The 24,014-nt window shown below is 41.2% G+C and overlaps 1 protein-coding gene and 1 long non-coding RNA gene across 7 annotated transcripts in view; one reads left to right on the top strand and one right to left on the bottom strand.

The window, feature by feature from the left end:
* PRDM5 (PR/SET domain 5) overlaps positions 1–24,014 on the bottom strand; it is a 207,581-nt gene that overhangs the window by 76,500 nt on the left and 107,067 nt on the right. For all 3 annotated transcript variants that reach the window (XM_068270306.1, XM_068270326.1, XM_068270316.1), the window contains 2 exons: positions 21,721–21,881; positions 18,601–18,694 (listed from right to left, as the gene is read on the bottom strand). In XM_068270306.1, the coding sequence (XP_068126407.1) occupies positions 18,601–18,694; positions 21,721–21,881 (255 nt within the window). The remainder of the gene's footprint in view (positions 1–18,600; positions 18,695–21,720; positions 21,882–24,014) is intronic.
* Positions 1–24,014, top strand: part of LOC137547117 (uncharacterized) — a 103,976-nt gene that overhangs the window by 57,017 nt on the left and 22,945 nt on the right. For 2 of the 4 annotated variants that reach the window (XR_011026489.1, XR_011026488.1), the window contains exon 3: positions 7,957–8,079. This is a non-coding gene — a long non-coding RNA (uncharacterized lncRNA). Of the gene's footprint in view, positions 1–7,956; positions 8,080–13,115; positions 13,268–19,853; positions 20,127–24,014 lie in introns of those variants that run through there. The other 2 variants (XR_011026485.1, XR_011026486.1) reach the window with 2 other exon arrangements.

Below are 24,014 nucleotides of genomic sequence, written 5' to 3'. Positions count from 1 at the left end.
AACCACTTTTTATTTCATTATCTTCAGTAAGTAACAAAGGGTTAAAATGCAGTTTTTGAGGCAGGTAACAGTAGTGGCCCTGTGTCACAGCTTGCTGTTAAATGCACCGCTTGGGAATGGCACCATTGTGATGTGTGAACATGGTCAGTGGCTGGAAAAATAAAGGGCCAGATCTAAAAGAGGGTGGTTTGTTTAGAGGCGGCCTGTCAATTATTACAGAGAAAAGGGGACAGATCTGTTACGAATGAATGAGAAATCCTTTTTACCACTATAGGAGTAAAGGGAACAGGTCAGTGACAGGGTGCTTTGCTATGTGTAGGCCTGACAATCACTACAGGGATGGAAGACAGAGAGATGAAACTGGGTGAGCTGTAGTTATGATCTAATAGCAGTCAGCAGGCACTAATTAGGAGAGTGCTGGTCTACTGACAGCTATAATGCCTAAATCTAGGTTAAGATACTACATTAAATAACCCATTCAGTTACATCAAATGACTTGGTGGAACGTTATAGATATATTGTTTGCTTAGGGTTTAACTTTAAATAAAAAACTTGGTTAAGTTTTTATCATTGTCATGGTATTATATGAACAGACACGGACGTATAATAATATGACAATGCTATATAACATGTAACAATGAGTAATACAGACAGATTTCAATTAAAAACATGATAAGAAACAATAGAGGAAGAATTATCCCAAGAGGAAAGGCATTTATGTGATGAGAACATCAGCACTCCCACATGCAAAGATGGCATGCAGAAATACAGGATAGTAATTACAAATAGTAAAGAAGGAGAAAGCGCCTGTATATAAACTCCGAACTACCAATAAAGTATAAAGATATAAACTTTTATTGAACAACAAGGAAACACTTGTTAAAACCATCTAAAAACAACAAGAACACACCTAATAAGACACATAATAATGTCCTAAATCAACACGAGTCACTTCTGAACATGATAAGTATGCCTGCGCTGAAAAAAGATAAACTCAAACTGGGGTTCACAAAGCGATCCCCTAGATATGAGGTTGGGACCCGGGTCAGGCTAAAGTGACTTATGCCTATGAGTAGTCAAGTGCAAGTGCTTGAAGGGTAGGAAAGTCAAAGTAATCCATACCAGTGTCAAGTAATCTGCTCATAAAGGAGATCAGTGATGAAATAACAATAAATGTAAATGGACAATGAATATAGTGAGCAGGTATACAGTGTTGGAAAGAGTCAAAATAATAATGTACTATACTTGCCCGGCATGTCACCAATATGTGAGGAGTAAAGACATTGAGTCAAGTGTATGGCCTTGAGGTCCTGTTTCATATTTAGCTGGAAGCAGGCAGGACGCAATTAGAGGCCAGTGAAAAGGTCCTGAATTACATTAAATGCTTCAGGTGAATTTTAAGACATTTCTGAAAAGATTCAGGGGTTGGAAAGTAACAAATGTGAAATAAAAATAATCTGCAGAGAAGAGAAGAGGCTTGTGAGAAGTCCTGTATACCAGTCTCAGAAGATGTAAACCTAGAGAAGGATAGAAGAGCACAAGCAGCAAGGAGATTAAGGTTGGGATTGTATAATGAAGGGAACTTAAAAAATATATGTCAGGAACATACTGTTGACAGCTATGCAGGTTGCAGTTACATGCCTACTGCTGACCAACAGAATGACCTATGTAAAGTGATAACACAAGGAAAAGGGATAGTCTGGCTGTTAGAAAAATGGAAATTATGCATATATGATAGAGTTACTCTCAAAGAAGAGTAATACAAGACATAAAGAGGTTGCTTCATGTACCAGTGGAAAAACCACCATGCATAGGTACTGCACGCCATTTTTACAATTACTTATGCAATTAGCACAACCCACGTTGCCCAAGAAATGTGTACCTTGCTATGTTAATGCACATTACGCTACTTGCGTACTGTGAGGTAAACCAATAACTCAGTCCTGCAGGTTGCATTCATTGCACAATATGCACTACATAACTGCCTTAAGTACTGATAAAATTGCTGTGCGTTATTTGCGCATGGCAATTTTACCATTGGTATGGGAATAGACCCTATAGTGAGGGTCCATTTTAACAAAAAAAAAAATGATCCATTTAGTTTCCTTACAGTTTTTATTCATTTTTGCTTTCTTGGGCTAAAGGCTTACTCATTTAGATTGCATGTATATGTATTACCGTATATACTCGAGTATAAGCCGACTCGAGTATAGGCCGACCCCCCAACTTTTACCAAAAAATCCTGGAAAAAATGATTGATCCGAGTATAGGCCGAGGGTAGGAAATGCAGCAGCATTAATAATAAAAATAATTCCTCCTCCTCATCTGTCTAATCACAAATTGTAATTTGAACTCTCCTGTGTCACCTGTCAAGGTAAATAAGCTCATTTGAAAGCACAGGATGTTAATATGTCTGCTTCCATGAAAGCAGGAAGTAGACGCACTGCAGATGTATTGCAGGATTTTGTATCAGCTGTAACAAAGAATTGTTTTTCTTTACTATCTTAAGGTGCGTATCTTATAGAGCAGAGAGAAAGTACTGAGTTCTGCGTTAAAAGCTATCACTAATGGCAGCGTGCCCCCCTGCACTCCCCCACCGCAATGTGTAAAAAAAGGGAAAAAAAGCTGAGCAGCACTAATGATCACATAACTCCCCCCTCCCCTCCTGCTCGTGGCTATGTGTACAGTAATCTGTGCCCCCTTCCCGTTTGCCGCAATGAGTACAGTAACCCACATGCCCCTCTCCCCCGCTATGTGTAACTTGAGTGCCCACCTCCCCGAGTGCACCTTCCTTCCGCAGAGTGTAAAAAAAAAAAAAAAAAAAAGCTGAGCAGCGCTAATGGTTGATTAACTTCCCCCTCCCGCTCGCCGCAATGTGTACAGTAACCCGCATGTCCTCCTCCCCGCTATGTGTAAAGTGCTGTAATCCATGTGACAGTCTCTCCCTGGCAGACTGGAGTGTGTTGCCAACCTTGGAATTGTCCTCCGTGTCCCCCAAGTGTCACCATATGCAGCGCAGCTTTGAGTAACTCACAGTGATCCGCGCTGTGTTCGGATGCCTCTTCCTGCCTGTCGCAGGCTCGTTGCTATGACGCCGCACGTGGTGCACGTGATTGAGTCATAGCAACGAGCCTGCGACAGGCAGGAAGAGGCATCCGAACACAGCGCGGATCAAAGTTACTCAAAGCTGCGCTGCATATGGTGACACTCGGGGGACACGGAGGACAATTCCAAGGTTGGCAACACACTCCAGTCTGCCAGGGAGAGACTGTCACATGGATTACAGCACTTTACACATAGCGGGGAGGAGGACATGCGGGTTACTGTACACATTGCGGCGAGCGGGAGGGGGAAGTTAATCAACCATTAGCGCTGCTCAGCTTTTTTTTTTTTTACACTCTGCGGAAGGAAGGTGCACTCGGGGAGGTGGGCACTCGAGTATAAGCCGAGACCCCCACTTTTGGGCCACTTTTTTGGCCTCAAAAACTCGGCTTATACTCGAGGATATACGGTATACCTAAATTAAGGATCTTACGGAAAAAAATACTATATACAAAATATTATATACAGCGAGTGATATTGGAAACCCGCTCTGAAAATTGAATGTTTGTCAACACCTGTATGCTATTAATATGCAAAAGGTGAAAGACTTTTGCATCTGGCAGTTCAATGGCCCGGTCATAAAAATGCCCCACAGATAGCATTTTGGTAATGTATAGTCCCAGACAAATGCATATTGTCAGTTTCACAAAGTATCTACTTGAATATCCCCCCTCAAACGAAATGCGAAGGGTTGAGACATATGCAGGAAAGAAATATGAGTGACATTCATGACCGGCAATGCCTTTGCTGAAATAAGTGATAACATATCAAGATATAATTGATAACATGTCATCACTATAGAGGGTCTATATATATTTCACAAAGGTTTGGAGATCACAACACTCAGAGGACCTAAAACATAATGTATAATGTTTCAAGCCACAGCTTGAAACCTTCATAAAACCAAATGCATACCATACACCTTTGTTACCGTAAAGGGTTTTCTATCCTCATATGTGACACGTTGATCCATATTTTGATGGAACTAGCTGCATGCTTGTTAAAAACTCATGTTCACAGGCAATATCCTATTAAAACATGCTGGGTTATTTGCTATAATAAAAGATATATTATGTCCATGTATGATGACAGGTCAGACTGTGAGTATGGGAACCTACATGTGAAAACTCTATATGGACATTTCCATGCTTCATTTGAAAACCAATTTAAACTTAGCGCTTAAATGGTGACTAATATTTGGGTTTAAATTAATATAACAAACCAACTGTAAAACATCCACAATCAACAATGGATCTCTAGAATGGTACTGGTAGCATTTAGCAATATTACTGTATAATATTTCAGCATAAAATTCAACACAACAACAACAACAACAAAAAAGCCTGGTAAAAAATACTATTTTAGCATTCAAATGTGAATACAATCTACATTATAGAAACACCACATTTACACCTGGAGATGAACGGTCATAATTAAACCTTATGAGTCTATAGGCAAAAAAAATAAATAAATAGCCCAGTTAGTGAGGACAAGCTCAGCACTTACCTATAACTCTTACTGACCCCATAAGGGATAATAATGAAATAGAGATATTTAATCTCATCTAGTCCAGATGGAGGGAAGTTGTGACATCTAAAGGCTTCATCTCATTAGTAAGATGACAATAATAAGTATAAAGGAACAATTACCTCAGAATACTTTTCCATCTTCCCGTGTGTGTGTGTGTGTGTGTGTGTGTGTGTGTGTGTGTGTGTGTGTGTGTGTGTGTGTGTGTGTGTGTGTGTGTGTGTGTGTGTGTGTGTGTGTGTGGTCAGTACCTTATAAATGGACAGGTCAGATGTAATAAGATTTTTGGGTTGTGGCTTAGTTATTGATATAGTGTACCTTCTACATCTGCCCAATGATATGATATTGTGTTTGTTTTTTCATGTTCTTGTGTATTATATATATATATATTTTTTTTTTTCTTTTTTTTTCTTTACATGTAACTTTTTTTCATTTTAGTACATTTTTTACATGTAACTTTTTTTTTCATTTTAACTGTCTGTAATTTTAATTTTTTTTTTTTTTATTATTATGAAAAAAAAAAACAAAAATAGATTTAACCAGACCACATTAGCATGTTTCTGTAGGTAGTGTGAGAGCAACCTCCAATTAATTGCTAGATGGTCATATCTCCTCTGCTGCCTGACCGGTCGCATCTGTACAGATGATCAATTTGAGATGCTAAAAGTTTTGAACAGACACAAATTTATGCAGCTTGGAAATGGAAATTCAGTGATGATCTTGATTGGTCCAAATCAAAGCTGCAGAAATGTGCATAAAATCAACTTAACAATTGCAGCAACTCAAAATATTAGCATGTAATTTACTATCTTTAGTAACCTTCAAATTCCTGGCAGCCCTGGCTCTTAGGGCCCGTTTCCACTAGGGCGGAAACCGCCGCGATTCCACAGAGTTTCCCCGCACATGAATCACACAGGGAAACTCTGCCATAGGGGAGAATGGTGCCGCCGGCGGAATCGCTTGCTGTAGCGATTTGGTCGGAACCCCCAGCAGAATTTGCAGCGGAGGCTGCAAATCACATAGCCGTGCATGGCATGGCTGATGGGATTCGCCTGCGATCCCGCCCACCCGCTCAGTGCCGGCGTGCGTCTCACAGACGCACGCCGCACTAGTGGAAACGAGTCCTTATACTCTAATGGTAGATGCTGTGCATATAAACAGGCTATTACTCGGGTAAATAAAAACAGAGTCAAGTGATGTGGTCATGATGAGGTGGGGAAGGGCTGCCTGATGTCAAAAAGGAGGTCTCACCTACCCTACCTTCAGAAAAATACTGCAAAAAAGCTTTGAGTTATAGGAAGCAAGAACTACCAAGACAGTGCTATCTTCCAAAGCCCTGTTCAAAAAACAGTTAGATCAGTAAGAAAAGTTTGCATAGCTTTCTTGGGTAATCAGGGCCGGATTAAGCATAAGACACTGTAGGCTCATGCCTACAGGTGCCTGATGATGGAAAGGTGGCTCACTCCCCTCCTTGAGTGCCTCCCTCCTTCCCTATGCAGAGTCCAGAGTGGAGCAAAATTGAGAGGTTACTCACCCAGCTCTCACCATTCCACTGACGAGATCCCCCTTCAGTTGGGGGCACCTCTATCTACCTAATACCTTGTGGCACCTCTAGCTACTTAGTATTAGGCAGCCAGAGGTACACTCAGTATTAAGGGACACCTGTGGCTACCTACACTGGGCAGGGAAAGTAAAGGAGAGGTGACAGCCCTATATAGGATCTTCTGTCCAAATGTTTAAAAAGTTTTTTTTATCTCATTTGGGTCTGATAACAACTCTCACATTGTTTACATACTAAACTTGTTAACATGGCTGTGGAAAAGGCAGCAATTCATGGATAGAAATCTTCTTTCACATGTGATAAGCACGTAGTTCAGTCTGTCACCAGCCATTCACCAAGTGCCTTCCTGGTGCAATTAATGGAGACAAATGGCAGTGTTTAAAGGGACACTTAAGTCAAACAAAAAAAATGGGTTTTACTCACCTAGGGCTTCCAATAGCCCCCTGCAGCTGTCCGGTGCCCTCGCTGTCTCCCTCTGATCCTCCTGACCCCGCCAGCAGCCACTTCCTGTTTCGGTGACAGGAGCTGACAGGCTGGGGACGCGAGTGATTCTTCGCGTTCCCAGACACATTAGCACCCTCTATGCTGCTATATGGTATATGATATATGCTATAACAGCATAGATGGTGCTATTGTGGCCAGGAACGCGAAGAATCACTCGCGTCTCCAGCCTGTCAGCTCCTGTCACTGAAACAGGAAGTGGCTGCCGGCGGGGCCAGGAGGATCGGAGGGAGATGGCGAGGGCACCGGACAGCTGCAGCGGGCTATTGGAAGCCCCAGGTGAGTAAAACTCATTTTTTTTGTTTGACTTAAGTGTCCCTCTAAGGCTGAGCTTACTCAGATGTGACTTGCAGTGGATGCCTCTGCACTGCCGGTACCAAACGCTAACATGCACTCATCTGGTGCATGGCAGCAACCGGCAGTTGTGGAATTCACCACCTCCAGCTCACTTGTGAAAGAGGCTTAAGTTGGAGGAGATCATGGTACATTGGATAGGATGGAGGATTCTCCCAGAAACAAACTGAGTGCTACCAATGTTACGCAATTTCAGTTTTGGTTCATGGTAAATATTTGGCCAGCTGTTAGTAACTTTTTATTTTGATATTGCCTTCAGGTCAAGTGAATTGATAGTTCAATTTATTTCAAAATTATGTGACAAAATTCAATTCTATACTCGACAACTGATTCAAATGGAAAAGAACACCAGCATTATCTCCAGCTATGAGGACTGTAGAAAACTCATAAGCAAATATTTAATTTTTCAACCTCCAACTGTTGCTGCCATGGTGACAGAAGAGCACTGGAAAAGCGCAATGCCCTTTGAAATAAACTACACAATAATCTAGAGGTTGCATGTAAACTACAAACACTTGTGGTAGTTAGTAACACATTTGGATTTGGTTCAATAATAAGGACTGTCCCTCCGCAAAAGGTTATGATAATGCACAGGTTTCCATCGATAAACAAATAGCATGTGTAAACTAGGTGGCATTCATACAGGCTTCAGTCTGCTTAAGAGTGTTTTTAACTAAGATTTAATCCAATTACCGAATTTTGCAGAGCAGAAAATCCCTTGATATAATCAAAACTGATGAATGAAACACATCTATGCCCACATACATTTTTCATTATTTCCTATCTAAACTGAGGACAGGGACACAACTGAAGCCTGATTACACAGGATATCAGCACATAAACACCATAGTTTCCTAAAATACACAATCAATTAACAAACACATACTTTTGCATTTTTTTTTTCCTAACAGTGACCATCTTTCAAACCTCCGAACAGAGAGAACATGAGGAAACAATCACTCAAGTCCTCACCTCTTAAGTTCAAGCACATCTGTGTACATTACGTTCTATCGAACACTGATTCAGTCTTCAAGGTATTTATCAGAGACTTACACATTCTTGATGGTTTCCATTAATACATTGATGATTAATGAGAACATGCAAGCTTGTCCTTGCATAGTCCTGAATAAACCGAGACACAATATTATGTCAACGGCTGAGCAGAGTAAAATACCTTAAAAGAAGAAAAAACTTTGTTGCAAAAAACTGGCGCAGGTCATATCTGAACAAAGACAAGCCAGACTACCATTAATCTTGTGTCTGGGCGGCTCATTCATTACAGAAGAGTTGTTACAGTAGGGTTATCAGTAATGCAGCCACATTCTCTGGAACTGTACTACAGCCTGCGGGCAGAAACATGTCACTATAAACTCAAGATAAAGTAATCAGTCCAATTGTACCACGGGTTGATGACAGAGTAGGCTGATAATGATACCATTAGTTATTTACTACTAAAGAAACTAAATAATGACTCTAATCAAGTTACAAAAGTATGTACGTAAGCTATCCATTTTAAACCTGTAGATGGAAACGGTACTGTAAATAATAAAACAAAAATATCATTAGTGCTTAAAGGGAATGTCCATGCTCATAAAAAAAATAAAAAAATATATATACTTACCCAGGGCTTCCTCCAGCCTCTTGTAACTGTCATGTCCCACGTCGCAGCTCCACTCTCAGCCGACGGCCAGGGGTCCCGGCCGGTGCAGAGACCGACCTCGCGAGATCATCCTCTACTGCGTCTGTGCGAGCGCCGCTGTCAATCAAGTCCAGGTTGATTGGAGTGTACCGCGCAGGTGTAGAACTACTGCGCCTAAGCATTACACTCCAGACAACATGGACTTGATTGACAGCGGCGTTTGTGCAGGTGCAGTAGAGGACGACCTCGCAAGGTTGGCCTCTGCACCGGCAGGAACCCCAGGCTGGCGGCTGAGAGCAGAGCTGCGGTGTGGGACCTGTTGGCTGCAAGGGGCTGGAGGAAGCCCCGAGTAAGTAGATTTTTTTTTAATGAGCTCGGACAATCCCTTTAAGGAATGTGCATAGTTTTAATGCATATGGGAGTGGCTGAACAGAATATGGCCCTAATAAAAGAATAAAATGTTAGTACCCCTAACCCACTTCTTCAACTAAGTTAACAGCAGAAAAAGAAAAACATAAACCCCTGACTTTAATTTTGAAAAAGTGTAATTTTCATAAAAAAAAAACTACACACTTTTCTTGCAGTCTCATGACAAAATCTACATTTAAGTACTTGTTCCAATTATTGATCATTGTATTCTTCAAGGGTTGGGTTTTCCTCAATGCTTATTATTATCAAAATAGCAAATTCAGTATCGTGGCAGTATAAGTATACATTTGAATGCCTATCTCTTTGTTTACTGTTATCAAATTCCTTTCATAATTTACTGAAGGAACAGGCTGAGCAGGGTGACGAACAAGTGAATCATGAGGGGAGGGGGGATGCCTCTCCCTACATCTGTTAATCCTGTGTGTGAGATAGGTCTCACTAGCTTAACTGCAGCTGCTTGTGTCTCTGAATGAGCTGTCTGCTCGGAGAGAAGGTGAAATGTATCTTGTTTGTAATTGTGTGTGAAACCTGACACCTGAGGCTTTTCATATAGCTCTGTAGTCTCACATGCAAAGAACAGCACTGACCGTGTAATACTGAAGCACAGGCACACACTTTTGCAAATGAATCAATCCAATGCAGCTAAAATCTAAACTCGAGGCATTAAAGCATTCGTCTCTATTTAACATGAGAAGTAAGAAAATGTTTACACAGCTACTTAGACATTATTTGTACATTGTCATTTTAGAAAACTTGGTTATTGATAGTGATCCTTGAAAGGAAACATCAGGGAATAAAAAAAAGACATTTACTTACCTGGGGCTTCCTCCAGCCCCTGGAAACCTATGTGTCCCTCGCCGCAGCACCGCTCTCAGCGGGTCTCCTGGGAAGCCCCTCTGTAGCAGCCACTGACCCGACACATAGGCTTCCAGGGGCTGGAGGAAGCCCCAGGTAAGTAAATCTATTTTGTTTTTGATTCCCTGGTGTTTATTTTAAACGGCTTACAATTATTTGTGATACTGGTCCTTTAAGCAGGGGAGGAGAAGAGTACACGGATTGTCACTATTCAAAGCACATACAGAGGTGACCACTGCCAGAATAGCAACATTGAAAAGTCAATAGAGAGACTTTACAGGGGCCATGATGCAGTCGCAACCCCTGCACCCCAATGACTATGACACTGTCCATATGTGAAGCCATATCATTTGTCTATTCTGTAATGTTGCACCAGGTGAAATTAGGTAGATTCCAAAAAGAATCAGATCACTCAACCACACCACCAACATAACTAGCTTTGCACAGCTTGATGCTCTCTCGTCATGTGGCACTCAGTAAGCATCACTCTTAAATTACCTAGTATAACTGTTCTCATGAGAGAGAGAATGAGACCTGGGACCAAGGGATTTCAGTCTTGCAAGTATTTGTGTTTGTCACTCATAATATTTCTTATTTGGATTTATAAATCAGCACTTCAAAAATGACACAATCATTTAAGAGCAACCAGCAATCATCATCACAGACTTGAAGTCTGCTGAAAATGAAAACACACTTAACATCAAGGCATTATGAGCACGGAATCGCTGCTACTAAAATTATCCTGCTGTGAGCACTGGCAGCTCTGTTCTCTTTCCAGGCTTTTGTAATGAGGAACTGCAGGCACATCTCCTTCCTTGGGACACCGATGTCCACACTCTACAGAAATTTATAGGCCAGGATCATGGTCATAACAAAATAGGCAGGGCCAAATCATCAAGACCCTTTCTAATTTTATTAACCCAAGGAGGGTGGTTTAATGCCTTACTAGCATGCATGAAAAAAGGGCACCAGGAAAAAAAGAGCCCGGCTGGATAACGAAATGTGTTACTGGATAACGAAATATCAATAACAATAAACATGGTTACCGATAAATACAGTTTTAAAACAGGTGGGAGTTGATAACGAAAATATATTAATGTTAAAAATCGTAACGTAATTCAACAATACAGCTTAACCCAACCCTACTCTCACACAGAATCCTCCCCTAGTGGTGCCTAAAACTAACCACTCCCCTGTGGTGCCTAATCCTAACGACCTACCCGGTGGTGCCAAACCCTAACCATCCCCTCCGGTGGTGCCAAACCCCCTAACCCCCCCATGTTGCCTAACCCTAACTGCCTCCTGGGTGATGCCTAACCCTTACCAACCCCTCGGTTGTGCCTAACCCTAACCACCCCCCCTGCAGAAACACCCTTTTACACATACAAACAATATTATCTTCGATAACGTAAAATCTGTACATACAAACAAAATAATATGACAAAAACAATAACGTTGCAAGCTACCAAAATGATAACATACTTCAAAAACTTGAATGTCCTAATGTTGTTAATGATATTTATCGGGCCCACTTTTTTTTAATGGTTCAATTAACCATAATTGCATTTGTCTATAGCGGCACTCTTTTTGTCCACTAGCCACCAGGCACCCTTTTTTCTGCTTCCCCTTACTGCTATTTCACTTTGTATTCAGGTAAACCACCAGTAAAACGGCATTTTGAAGCATGGACAATAAATCAGTATAAATGTGTTGATTTAAAGCAAACCTGAATTAATTATTTTGTTACATTTTCATATCATCTCTGCCATGTTCAGCATACATTCTCAACATTGTTTTAGTAGTGCACAGTAGTGTTGGGCGAACACCTGGATGTTCGGGTTCGGGTCCGTTCGCCGAACATGGGCCAGATGTTCGGCATGTTCTGCCCAAACCCCGAACTCCCCCGAACATCCCGCTTTTGGGGGCCCTATGGGGTCGCAGGCATAAGGGGGGAGCATGCCCCGGTGGGGGGGGGGCGGGGGCGGAAATTCCCCCCACCCCCTCCGCTAGTGCTCCCCCCTCTGCCCGCTTCCCCATACAAAAATTTTGCGTAAAGTTCAATAGTACCTTCAGTGGCTGGCTGGCACTGTGGTGTGAGTGAGTAGGAGGAGTCCGAGTAGGACGCGTTGAGGCCGGACAGCAGGCGGTTCAGCGGTAGTACCCTTGTGGTACTTCTGCCCTTTCTCTGACCTCACGTCCTCTGCATACGAGGGTACGCGTCACGCGTACCCTCGTATGCGTCATCACGTAGAGGACGTGAGGTCAGAGAAAGGGCGGAAGTACCACAAGGGTACTACCGCTGAACTGCCCGCTGCCCGGCCTCAACGCGTCCTACTCGGACTCCTCCTACTCACTCACACCACAGAGCCAGCCAGCCACTGAAGGTACTATTGAACTTTACGCAAAATTTTTGTATGGGGAAGCGGGCAGAGGGGGGAGCGCTAGCGGAGGGGGTGGGGGGAATTTCCGCCCCCCCCCACGACCGGGGCATGCTCCCCCCTTATGCCTGCGACCCCACAGGGGGGCAGTATTCGGCCGAACAGGGCCCTGTTCGGCCGAACAGGGGCCCTGTTCGGCTGGGCATTAAGCTGTTCGGGCGAACCCGAACTAAAAAGGCCGAACACCATGAGGTGTTCGGCCGAACTCGAACATCACCCGAACAGGGTGATGTTCTGCAGAACCCGAACAGTGGCGAACACTGTTCGCCCAACACTAGTGCACAGTACTAGCTAACTTTCCCCGGCAGAGCTGTAGACTGTATTGTCGGAGTTTCATGGTGGCTGTTGTCAAATCATAGATAATTATTGAAATATATACATTCAGAGTAAACTTTAACACCCAAATATGAAAATAAATTGAACAAGCCAAATTCTCAAACCAATCATGCTAATTAGTTTAAATGTAAAACATCTTTTTTGCAACAGAACAAATCAGGTTCAAAAATCCTTTGTGCACCTGTGCATCTATCCATACAGACCTAGAACTAGTAGAGACTAAGTAGCTTTCTACAAGCAGATTATGGTTTTATAGCTGCTCAGCACTAAATTTCTGTAAACTGAAAAGTCTGTGTCCTCACAAAGAGAACACTTGTGTTCTGTTGTAATGCTGAGAAAAGTAGCCTGGCATCTCATGTTTTTCTTACTTTAGATGCCACCAGGCCACACCTAATTGAGCCATCTACTCGCTACATGCAGACAAGAGAGAAGGAGAATTGCAGTGAAAATTTCTAATCACAGCTGAAATAAGAATTCTACCACTTTGTTTATGTCACTGTATTCACTTATCAACCTGTTGTTATAGTTTCTCTTGTTGTATTTTATTTATAGCAGCAAATACAGCTTCTAGTTGGCACCACTTGAATTATTTTCTAGAAGCAGGCCTTTATTGTTTATTTGTATCATTTTTATATATATTTAGCACTAAAATATTACAGTGTTGGTTGTATACTTTTAAATGGTGGGAAAGGTTCTATTCTCACTGCTTATATCTTATCACTGACATCAGTCTATTGGCCATAGCACTGGGACATCAGTGCAAGACAAGTGTATATGTTTGGAAGAGGTTTATGAGTCACTAGAGGGTGCTGTGCTTCTAATCTGTGACTAGGTATATCACTATGTTGTTTATGATTTTTAATTTCTGTCCCTGCTGAATGGTACTTGTAGGAGCAAAATAACTCAGCACAGCTCAGAAACATATTAAAATGTTTATCAAAAACATTGTTTTATTTGTTTAATCAAGCAAAAACGTTCTTCTGTATGCTTACAGCTACATGCAATAGGAATAAAAAATTGCATTCATTATGCACCATCTCAGTGGGAAATTGTGCAAAGTCGAGTCTTTCATTCAAGTCAAAAGGTGGAAAATAGACTTCATCACTTAAATAAACATCACACAGGTCCAGAACAGCTGACGTATCCATATTTAATGATATATGGCCATTTTTGTAACGATATTTGCTATAAAGTGATTTGTTTCATGTTTTGGTAAACCTGCCCTACAAGCATGCAGCTTTTAGCTGAGGTGAGCTATGGAAGCATTAAATATTGCTGATGAATGATCAGCACAGAGAAGCATCATTCGAACATTCAGATACTGAAAGTTTCCATTGAGCAAAAATTTAATTTGACCCAGCCAATTTAGATCCACAGTAACAATCAAATATCTATGGCAGCAGTAGTCAATTCTTGCTGTCAGCACTCCAGAAAACGGCAGCCAGTGAGAAAAAAAATATTAAGTTACCAGTAGTAATTAGGGCTGTTTTCCACTGAAAAACATGATCACAATTTGCAACGGAAGACAAAAAAATGGGCAGGAAAATATTTTACATTCCCAAATTGCGGAAGGCCAGTTTAGAGAAACTTCATAGTATAAGATTTATATGTTTTAACAAGTAATTAGTCATGTTTCAAGATGATGTCCACCCACCACTACTGTAATGTGTTATTCTTCTAAAAAAAAAAAAGAAGAAGGTGGCCAGTTGAAGATACTTTCATTTTCCTTTGCATTATCATGACCTGGGTAAATGTGAATTTTCACACAAAACTTGTATTTTTTTTTCGATCAAAATATACCCCACAAAGTACATTCATCTTGAGACATGAAGGCCATATTTAGAAAGGTATGGAATGTAGTCACTAGAAAAAGTGCTGCAAAGATGCAAAACAAGTACAACATTCAATAACATGTTTTTTTTTCCCCCACAAACTTTCCTCCAAATGCAGGTTGAGTGAATTGATGCATCTAAAGGTGCCCATACATGGTACAATTTTTCATTTTATTTCGATTAGATAATTTAGTTTGATTATTCCATTAGATCACATGTGTCGAACTCCAGGCCTGGAGGGCCAGATCCATGCCAGTGTTTAGGATGGACTAAGAAACAGAGGAATGTGTTCTACCTGATGGACCACACCTTTCCTGATTCAGACCCATGAACTTATTTGAGCTGTATAAAAAATGTGTGAGGATCTCGGCCCTCGTAGGACCGGTTTGACATTCCTGCGTTAGATCGAATATAAAGATTTTTCCAGCATGTCTGATCAGATTTTTCTCGAAAAAACGGCTAATCGTTTGAATTTCTTGATCGAAAAAAAAAATATTTTCAACTTTCATTCGATTCGTTCATTCAGATTGAATAAATGGGAAAATCGAACATTTTTATTGTATCGTGTATGGGCACCACAAGGCCCCTTTCACATAGGCAATTGACAGGCAGTGAATTCACCGCCTGCCAGCTGCTCTCCTGCACAGGCTGGGAATTAGTTAGCACTCGATACTGGTGCTGAATAGGCGGCCCCCCCATGGAGTCAGATCTGAGCGCGGCCGCAACCGAGACTCGACGTGTTGTGGTCCTCTGCAGCCCTGTAACACCACAGCATGTTAGCGCTTGACATGTGTGGTCCTACTGCTGCTGCAATTCTGTTGCATTTAAATTGCACCCGAATTGCACTAGTGGGTGGCAGACAGGAGACTGAGCTGCTCGACATGCGTGTAGTTCAGCCACCCGTCTGAAATAGGTCTTAAGACAGTTTCTGAGATAAATTTCTATTCCTGTATTTCTGAATAAGTGAGACTTCCTCATCAAAAATCTTTGGACATTGTATGAAATTGATTTCTGGACACCTAATATTTGCTCATTTTGCTGTATCTATTGTTACTAAAAATGTTTTTGTATCTTTTTGCACTCCTGTGGTAAGTTTTTGTCGTCCAATGAAACCTGTGTGTCTCATGGTGCCTGACCAGTTAGTGGGGTGCTCCAGTTTATTGGCACGGTGTCTTGTGAAGGATCTAAGAAGGGATGGGTCTCCAGATACCCTCAGTGAATTATGGGGTCCATAGCTATAACATAGCTGGAGAACTGTAAGCATAAATTTAAACTAAAAATTCCCATTAAATAATTCCTTCGTGTGAATGTTGTTAACCAGTTTTTCAAACAAAGTTTCAGTATGAAAAAACACAAGGCATGTTTTGTTTAAGCTAGAGAACTGTGTAAAGTGAATAGATCAGTCACATGTTCAACTCCATCAGAGTTCAGATGACTGTAGAAGTGCTAGATCTGTCAAGACTCATAAACAAGCTGAACAAGCAACAATGTAAACCATAACAAGTGCCGATAGGACATATCTAGATATGGGAGATGAAATGTTGCCTGATAATAGGTGAGAATGATCATAAGCAGACAAGCTGCATTACCCACATGCTAACTTGACTGATCTCAGTAATGTGGTGTTGTGGTGATCCTTATACTCTGATATCATAACTATGTCAGGAAAAGTGATTGCAACAAATTACTGTCTAATCGGTCTCAATAATAAATATACTAGTTCAAGGAATGGGTGTGTTAAAAACATATGTGGCATCCACATAACACCATGCAAACACACACTAAAAAAAACACTATAAAGAAGCTGTTTAAGGCAATGAAGAGTATTTTTGTAAACTTTTTTGTTCCCTTTCTGTACTTGAGGAAAAAAACAGGGATAAAATAATTTGTCCTAGTCAACCTAAAATTTGATATTGTCTTTCCACCATATTCCTAGTACTTAATGTGTTACTGAATGCTGGAATAAAATGTTGTTGTTTGAGTTTGAGCCCCCCCCCCCCCTCCCCCCCAAAAAAAATGTATATTCTGGTGTATAAGACTTATACACTACAAATACTTTTTAAACCCTAGAAAATCTTCTGAAAAGTCGGGGGTTGTCTTATACGCCGATTGTCATTGATATATCTTACTAATATTATAAATGCGAAACTTTGGATGTTTGGATGTTTGTTACTCAATCACGCAACAATAGCTGAACGGATTTGAATGAAATTTGGCACACACATAGTACATTACCTGGAATAACATATAGGATACCTTTTTAACCCCATAACCAAAAAGTGGGTGGAGACAAATACAAATTTCACTGGGAAAATGTGAACTGCAGCCATTCTTACACTGTTTATGGTAGGGTTCTCAAACATTGCACAGGTGGTCACTGGGTGACTGGGATTAATATCCAGAAAAAAGTGGGTGAAGCCTACAAAAGCCAATCAAAGTTCACCTATTGATTTTCAAGGGGAATATTTATTTTTTGCCATTCTTTCACTGTTAATGGCACAAGCCTCAAACCTGGTACAGTTGGTCATTGGGTGACTGGGGTTCAAATTCAGAAAATAAGGTGGAGCCATAGCCAATCAGATTTGTTTCATTTCAATGCAAATTATTGATGAGAAAGACCGCAAAGCTCACAAAGTAGGTCATTGAGCACTTGAGTAATTGTGTGTTAGGGTTAGAAAACATGGACGGAGCCAACACCAGCCAAATACATACCTGGGCAACACCGGGTCATTAGCTAGTATATACAGTGGGATGCAAAAGTTTGGGCAATCTTGTTAATCGTCATGATTTTCCTGTATAAATCGTTGGTTGTTACGATAAAATATGGCAGATAAAATATGGTTGCCCAAAAGTTCGCATCCCACTGTATATACTGTATATATATATATATATATATATATATATATATATCCCTTGAAAAATGCAAATCCTGGGTGCAACTGTGACAAATGAGCACAGCACTCAAAGGGGTTCTGCAACAACTTGTATTAGGAGCATACAATGTTACATCCATAACATGTTTCAGGCGACGCCCTTCCACAGGTGTGATCGTGAGTGCAGTAAAGGTCACAGAAATACAGTGAGGGCTGATGTGGAAATTCAATGTACTCATTTAAAAACTGAAGGTGCATTAAATTCAGGAATTACGTTTATCAATACAGGAAGACATAATATTCAGGAAATAAAACACCCAAACGCAAATGCCAACAACAACACTAGTGAAATGGCATTTATGTAGCTAAGATGAGATAACTTACTGTGAAACCTTTTCAAGAAAACCTGTAACAAAAAAAACCTCCCCTAAGGTGTACTCACCTCGGGTGGGGGAAGCCTCCAGATCCCATTGAGGCTTCCGCCATCCTCCTCGGTCCCACGGTGGCGGCGATAAAGCTCCCCGAACAGCGGGGATGTAAATATTTACCTTCCCGGCTCCAGCGCAGGTGCAGTATCGGCTCTCCGCCTTGGAGATAGGCGGAAATAGCCAATTGCTGCGGACCCGACAGAGATCGGCTATTTCCGCCTATCTCCGTGTAAAGAGCTGCAACAGCGCCCCCGCTGGAGCCAGGAAAGGTAAGTAAATCAGCGCTTATCAGTGCTTGTCGAGGGAGGATTGCCGGACACTTCGGGGAAGCCAGTGCTGGACTGCCTGCAGCTAAATGGGAGGGGGAAGCCCCATTGGGACCCTGAGGCTTTCCCTTCCCGAGGTGAGTACCCCCCAGGGGAACTTTTTTTTGTTACAGGTTCTCTTTAAACGTAAACTTTTGTCATACTTGACAGTTTTCACTAGGTGAAAGGATGTATTATGCAAACTCTCCCTAGAGTCCCCATTTGGTCCATAGAGAACTCTGGCAGGTATCAGTGCTCTCATTAATTCCTGGTACCGGAGTCTGACCACAGAGGAGACCATAACATCCCAATGCGCAGTCACCTGACCATGCACAAGGTCTGCATTGAAGCAGAAGCAGGCTTATATATAGTCCAATGGATTTAAAAAGAGGCAATGCCACACACCACAAGGTCCCATACCTGTATGGCTCCTTATATGGACTCTGAGAGTCCCATTGCTTGCAAACTTCTGACCACAATAAAGGCAAATCTTCTCCTTTTCCCCTGTGTGTGTCTGTAAAAAGGTGAAGAAGAATTTCAGAATATTGAAACAAAAGTGATCATTTTTGTTATGATAATATACTGTATGAAAATAATACCTGCTTGCACCAAACTGCCCTTGCATGAACCATGAACTATACCTGCTCCCACCACAGGTGTCTAGATCTAGCAATGCAATAGTGGCTGTCCAGTTCTCATTTTCTTATAGCAGTGTAGTTGCTTCAGGCTGCACTGGCTCCTGCAATGTAAACAGCATACAGCCTCTCCACTTACTTCATCTACAGTGCACTACCAGCTGGCTGCCAGATGATGCAGCAGTGCAATATGTAAATAAACACTGTACCAGCTGCTCTCAGCACAAAACCACTAGTGACCATGCAAACAGGTGTTGGAAGACTTTGCCAGTGGGAGAGCAAAAGGGCATCGGTGCGCAGCTGACAGCTGAGCAAGTCTAACTACACTCATACTTTACACATATAAAACGTACTTCTCATAATTCAATAATATTAACCATCAAACAAGAAAACCTAAAGAATAAAAAAAAAAAAAGTTCCACTTACCTGGGGCTTCTGCCAGCCCCCTGCAGCTGCCCTGTGCCCGCGACATTACCAAACGATTCTCCGGTCCTCTGCAACAGCTCACTTTCGCTTTGTTGAGTCACCAACCACTGCACGCATTCTCGTTCACCCTTCCATCAGCAGGAGCATAATGTGTAGGCGCAGTAGACATCTTCTCGAACTGCGTAGGACACTCCCGGCCAAAGCAGAACGTATGAGGACACACATGGTCAGGGCCACGCAGGTGCAGTAGAAGTCTACTTGCAAGTCGTCCAGAACAAAAGCAAGCCGTGGCGGGGGACCAGAGGATCGTTTAGTAATGTTGCAGGCACAGGGCAGCAGGGGACTGGCAGCAGCCCCAGGTAAGTGAAACTTTTTTTTTTTTTTTTTTTTTAGATTATTCAGGTTCGAATAATCATGATGCATCACTGGACTGGGTAGTCAGTAGGAATAATATTTGTCATTTATATCGATTAAATATTGATCGCCCTTCACATGTTATCAACTGAAAAAGTTTTAAAGCACGCCTAAACTAACCATATACCTGTCAAACTACACATGCCAGTGTGTGTATTATGGGATCTTAATAACCACTGGTTCTCCTGTTTTGGATAGGCTCCTCTCTGTTGCTTGAATAGAAGATAATTAGCGGTGCATGCTCTGCAGCACTTCTAAAGTACACATGCCCAGAACCTACCTGGATGCGACTTCTGTGCACAAATGGACAGGAGTGCCGACATACAGGGAATATGAACCGGACAGAGCATAACTCCTTCATCCTCTGTTCACCTGGCTCCAGTTGCAGTCACGACCAGGGTGCAGAGTGCCGGAATGAGGTGGAGCCACCCAAACAGGAGGACTAGTAGGTATCAGGACCCCATGTGTAAGGTATGTGTAGGGCATAGAATCAGTTGATGTCTCTTTTAAATGCTATGGCTAAATCACCTATTTGAGTCAGTCTGTGAAAAAAAACAGAAGGAGATAATTTGCATTATGTGGCAGGAGAACTTGAAGCGTTTTCAATACAAGAAATGCTCTTTTTGGTTTCAAAGCTTTATGAGCAAGGAAAAACAAAGTTCATAAAACAGTGACAAGGACTGATCTAAACAAGAGTATGCTTTCATTTAGCACATTCTAGAGTACTCCTTTAAGACTGTCAGAGGGTACTTTTAAAGTTTCCACTGTGAGTGCCCAGCACAAAATAACAGCATGTCATCTAGAAAGATAATAGGTCTCTGGAGAATAAATATGTCAGTACTCAATGAAGCCAATTTACTAATTACTGCAACATGGAGTCATAGTTGTGAGTAATTTCAATTATCCAGACATCCACTGGGTTACTGAAACAACTAGCTCTAGTAAAAGAGACAGACTTTTATCAACGTTACCTGACACAGATGGTAACCGAACCAAACAGGGGAGATGCTCTACTTGATTTGGTCATTTCAAATAAACTTGCACGTTAGATAAAATATCTGGTCTGAAAACACTTGGGAAACGGTGCCTATAATATGGTAACATCTGACTTGCGACTTAACAGAGACGTAAGCAGGGGGATAACTAAAATTATGAGTTTTAGAAAAGGCAACTTTCAGAAGCACAGACTCAATAAGTTTGGTAGACTGTGATAGTAAATTACGGGGTGAAACTAAAAGTAAATGGCTAGCTTTTAATCAGATTCTTAGTGACTGGATAGCTTTTAATCTTAGTGACTATTTCAAAATACTATATACAGTATATAAGTAGCAGGAATAGAAATTCTAGATCTAAACAGAGATCCTTAAAGAGGAACTGTACCCAAGGATTGAACGTCATCCCAATCACTAACCCTTTTCTATGAGAAATCTCTACCTTTTCTCAAACAGACCATCAGGTGGCTCTGTGTTGCTAATATTGTGGTGAAATCCCTCCAACAGTGTGATGTCAGCACCTAGGTACGGACATCACACTGTGGGAGCCTTGTTGCATTGTGGGAAATAGCAGCTGTTTCCAACTGCTAAAAAAGCAGCATCTCCTTCCACAGACATCACCTGCAAGCAGTAAAGATGTCGCCATGCGATAAATGTCAGAATGTAAGTCAGGGAGAGGAAAGATTTTACAATGGGCAATCACTGAGTAAATCATTTATAAATAATTATTGTAAAAATTAAGCATTTTTTTTCATTAGGTTATTTTCACTGCAGTTCCTCTTTAAGGGCCCTATTGCAGGAGGGGACTGCAGCGGCATCTGGGATGTTTAAGAATATTTATAGGCAAGCGGATGAGTACATTTAATTCTAAATAGCCGATTGTACATTATTTGTACATAAAGTACAGAGTACATTTATTATTTAAGACACTAGAGGCTGTCTTTACTGAGACTGAAGCTGCTGAAATCTAACATTGCACTGGGTTTAAAATGCAATTTTTCCTGCAAAAAAAATGTTACAATCAATTTCCTCAAAAGCTGAATGTAATTTAGGGAAGAAAATAAAATACTTACTTTTTTATGGCTCTTCAGGACTGAAGGTGTCACAAACGCCTTATCACAGAGATCACATTTGTACTTCTTGTGGCCATCATGCACTACTTGTATATGAACATTTAATGTGTCTTTCCTTTTGAAAGTAGCGTCACAGTGATCACATTTAAATGTACGTTCACCTAAAAAGATGTAATGATAAAAAACATTAATTGTACAAAAAAATGAATATTTAAATTTAATTTAAAGTGAACCTCCAGACTAAAAATCAACTCAGCAGCACTGAAAAGGCTTGGTGTTTCTTTAACAGTTTCACAGCATCAGAACTTTGTTTCTCTTATACAAGCCTCATTTTTAGCTGCACAGAAGAAAACTGCCCGGGCATTTTTCCCCTGATGCTGTGCAAAGCATGATGGGATTTCTGATGTTGTTGTTCTTCTTCTGCTGTTTTGGTGCAATTTTTTTTTATTTTAACATTTTGAATTTGACATTTGAAACCTAGCGCATGCAGCTGGGAGGGGTTATCAGGACACAGGACAGTTGGAACTGTGTCTTATGCTCCCCGTCACCTCCTTTTAACCAAAAAGTTGGCTGCCCCCATGACAAAGATGGCAGTCCCCATGAATCACAAACATTTGCCTGTTCTTTTAAAACAGGGTGGGTAAAAAATGATATTACCTATCTATTCTAATTAACATAACTAATGTAACTTAATGACAGTATGTTTGTTTAGGCTGAAGTTCCCCTTTAAGAGACCAAAACTGTATAGACCACCTTAATTTCTTGTAAAAATTACAAATCTCCAATAAAATTGGAATGATCTAAAAGGATGAAACATCTTAAACAATATATACAAATAACACAAGGAATAGCAGAATTAAAACACAAAGAAAAAATAAGTAGGGTTCACTTGTATAGTATATATACATATATAGTATATACCAGTACCTGTATGTAGTGTACATCTTTAATCGCAAAATTACACTGAATCCTATTTATGAAGTTATTATGGAATACATCACTAAGGACACTTGTGCCCTTAAAGAGAACCTAAACTGAAAATAAGAAGTCAAAATAACCATACACTGGTCATACTTACCTCCTGTGTAGTCTACGGCTCACTCTCCTTCTCCTCTCCTGCATCCCATTCGTCCCCTGTGATCAATGGAATTCTCCGTCCTCCATTTTAAAAATGGCCATTACCCCATACCAGGTTCCTGGTCAGCACACTGTTAAACTGTAATATCACCCACTTGAGCCATAGGGAAACATGGACATTACCTTGCACATTCAGTTGTAACTGACAGCTGCTGATATATAACTGACAGGAACTGGTATATTTCAGTTCTGACAAAATATTCAGAATTGGAAAGGAATACTGTAAGAAGAAAATAGTGAGCTTCTGAGAGGAACTGAAGGTGATACTAGTATGTAATATTAATTTGCAGGTACATCATGTGTTTATTTTAAATAATTTTACCCGCTTCAGGTTCCCTTTAAAGGGACTCAGAGCTGTAAAATTAAAAATATTTTTTACATACCTGGGGCTTCCTCCAGCCCCATCCGCTCCGATCGCTCCCACGCTGCCGTCCTCGACTGCCCGCATGCTTCGGGAACCGGGTCCTGTCACTGACATCAGTCGCGGCCAGCTACGCAGGAGAAGTGCGCTCATTGCGTATCTCTCCAGCAGCTGCTGGAGAGATACGTAGAGGACGCACTTCTCTTACGCCAATCTGGCTCCGACTGATGGAAGTGCAGGGACTCAGTTCCCGAAGCTGCGGGTGGTGTGGGAGCAATCGGAGCGGATGGGGCTGGAGGAAGCCCCAAGTATGTATAAAATCTTTTTCATTTTACAGCTCTGGTAAACTTTAAGCCCCTGAAAGCAAAACATATCCCTGTAATAGAGTACCTATACATTTTGCAGAGAGAGATCAGTTCTGGATGTGTCTCTGGCTTTTAGGGGCATAAAGAGAGTATTTGTATATTTAGCATTGATGCATCATGGGAGGTATTGCTTGCTCCCTTAGAGCTGAATTCTTGCAAATAACTTCTGTGTTTAAGAAGGAAAATTTATATTTAAAAGAGTTTTGCTTTTGTTTTTTTTGCACGAGGGCTTTTTGTTTTCTTTAAGCCCCTTATACATTCTGGGTCACTATGAGTTATCTGGGTATTTCACAATTTTGGGGTGAATGTATATCTGCAGATCTTTGAGTTTACTTTGCTACTGTCAACCTCAATTCTTACTGAAAAACCAGTCAACCAGCTCAACTACATTAAATCTACTGCTAATATTACACTAGCCCTGAAGAAAGCAA

Source organism: Hyperolius riggenbachi, chromosome 1 (assembly GCF_040937935.1).
Source record: "Hyperolius riggenbachi isolate aHypRig1 chromosome 1, aHypRig1.pri, whole genome shotgun sequence".
NCBI lineage: Eukaryota > Metazoa > Chordata > Amphibia > Anura > Hyperoliidae > Hyperolius > Hyperolius riggenbachi.
The sequence above is the reverse complement of the archived record's forward strand: the minus strand, read 5'-3'. Positions and strand labels throughout refer to the sequence as shown.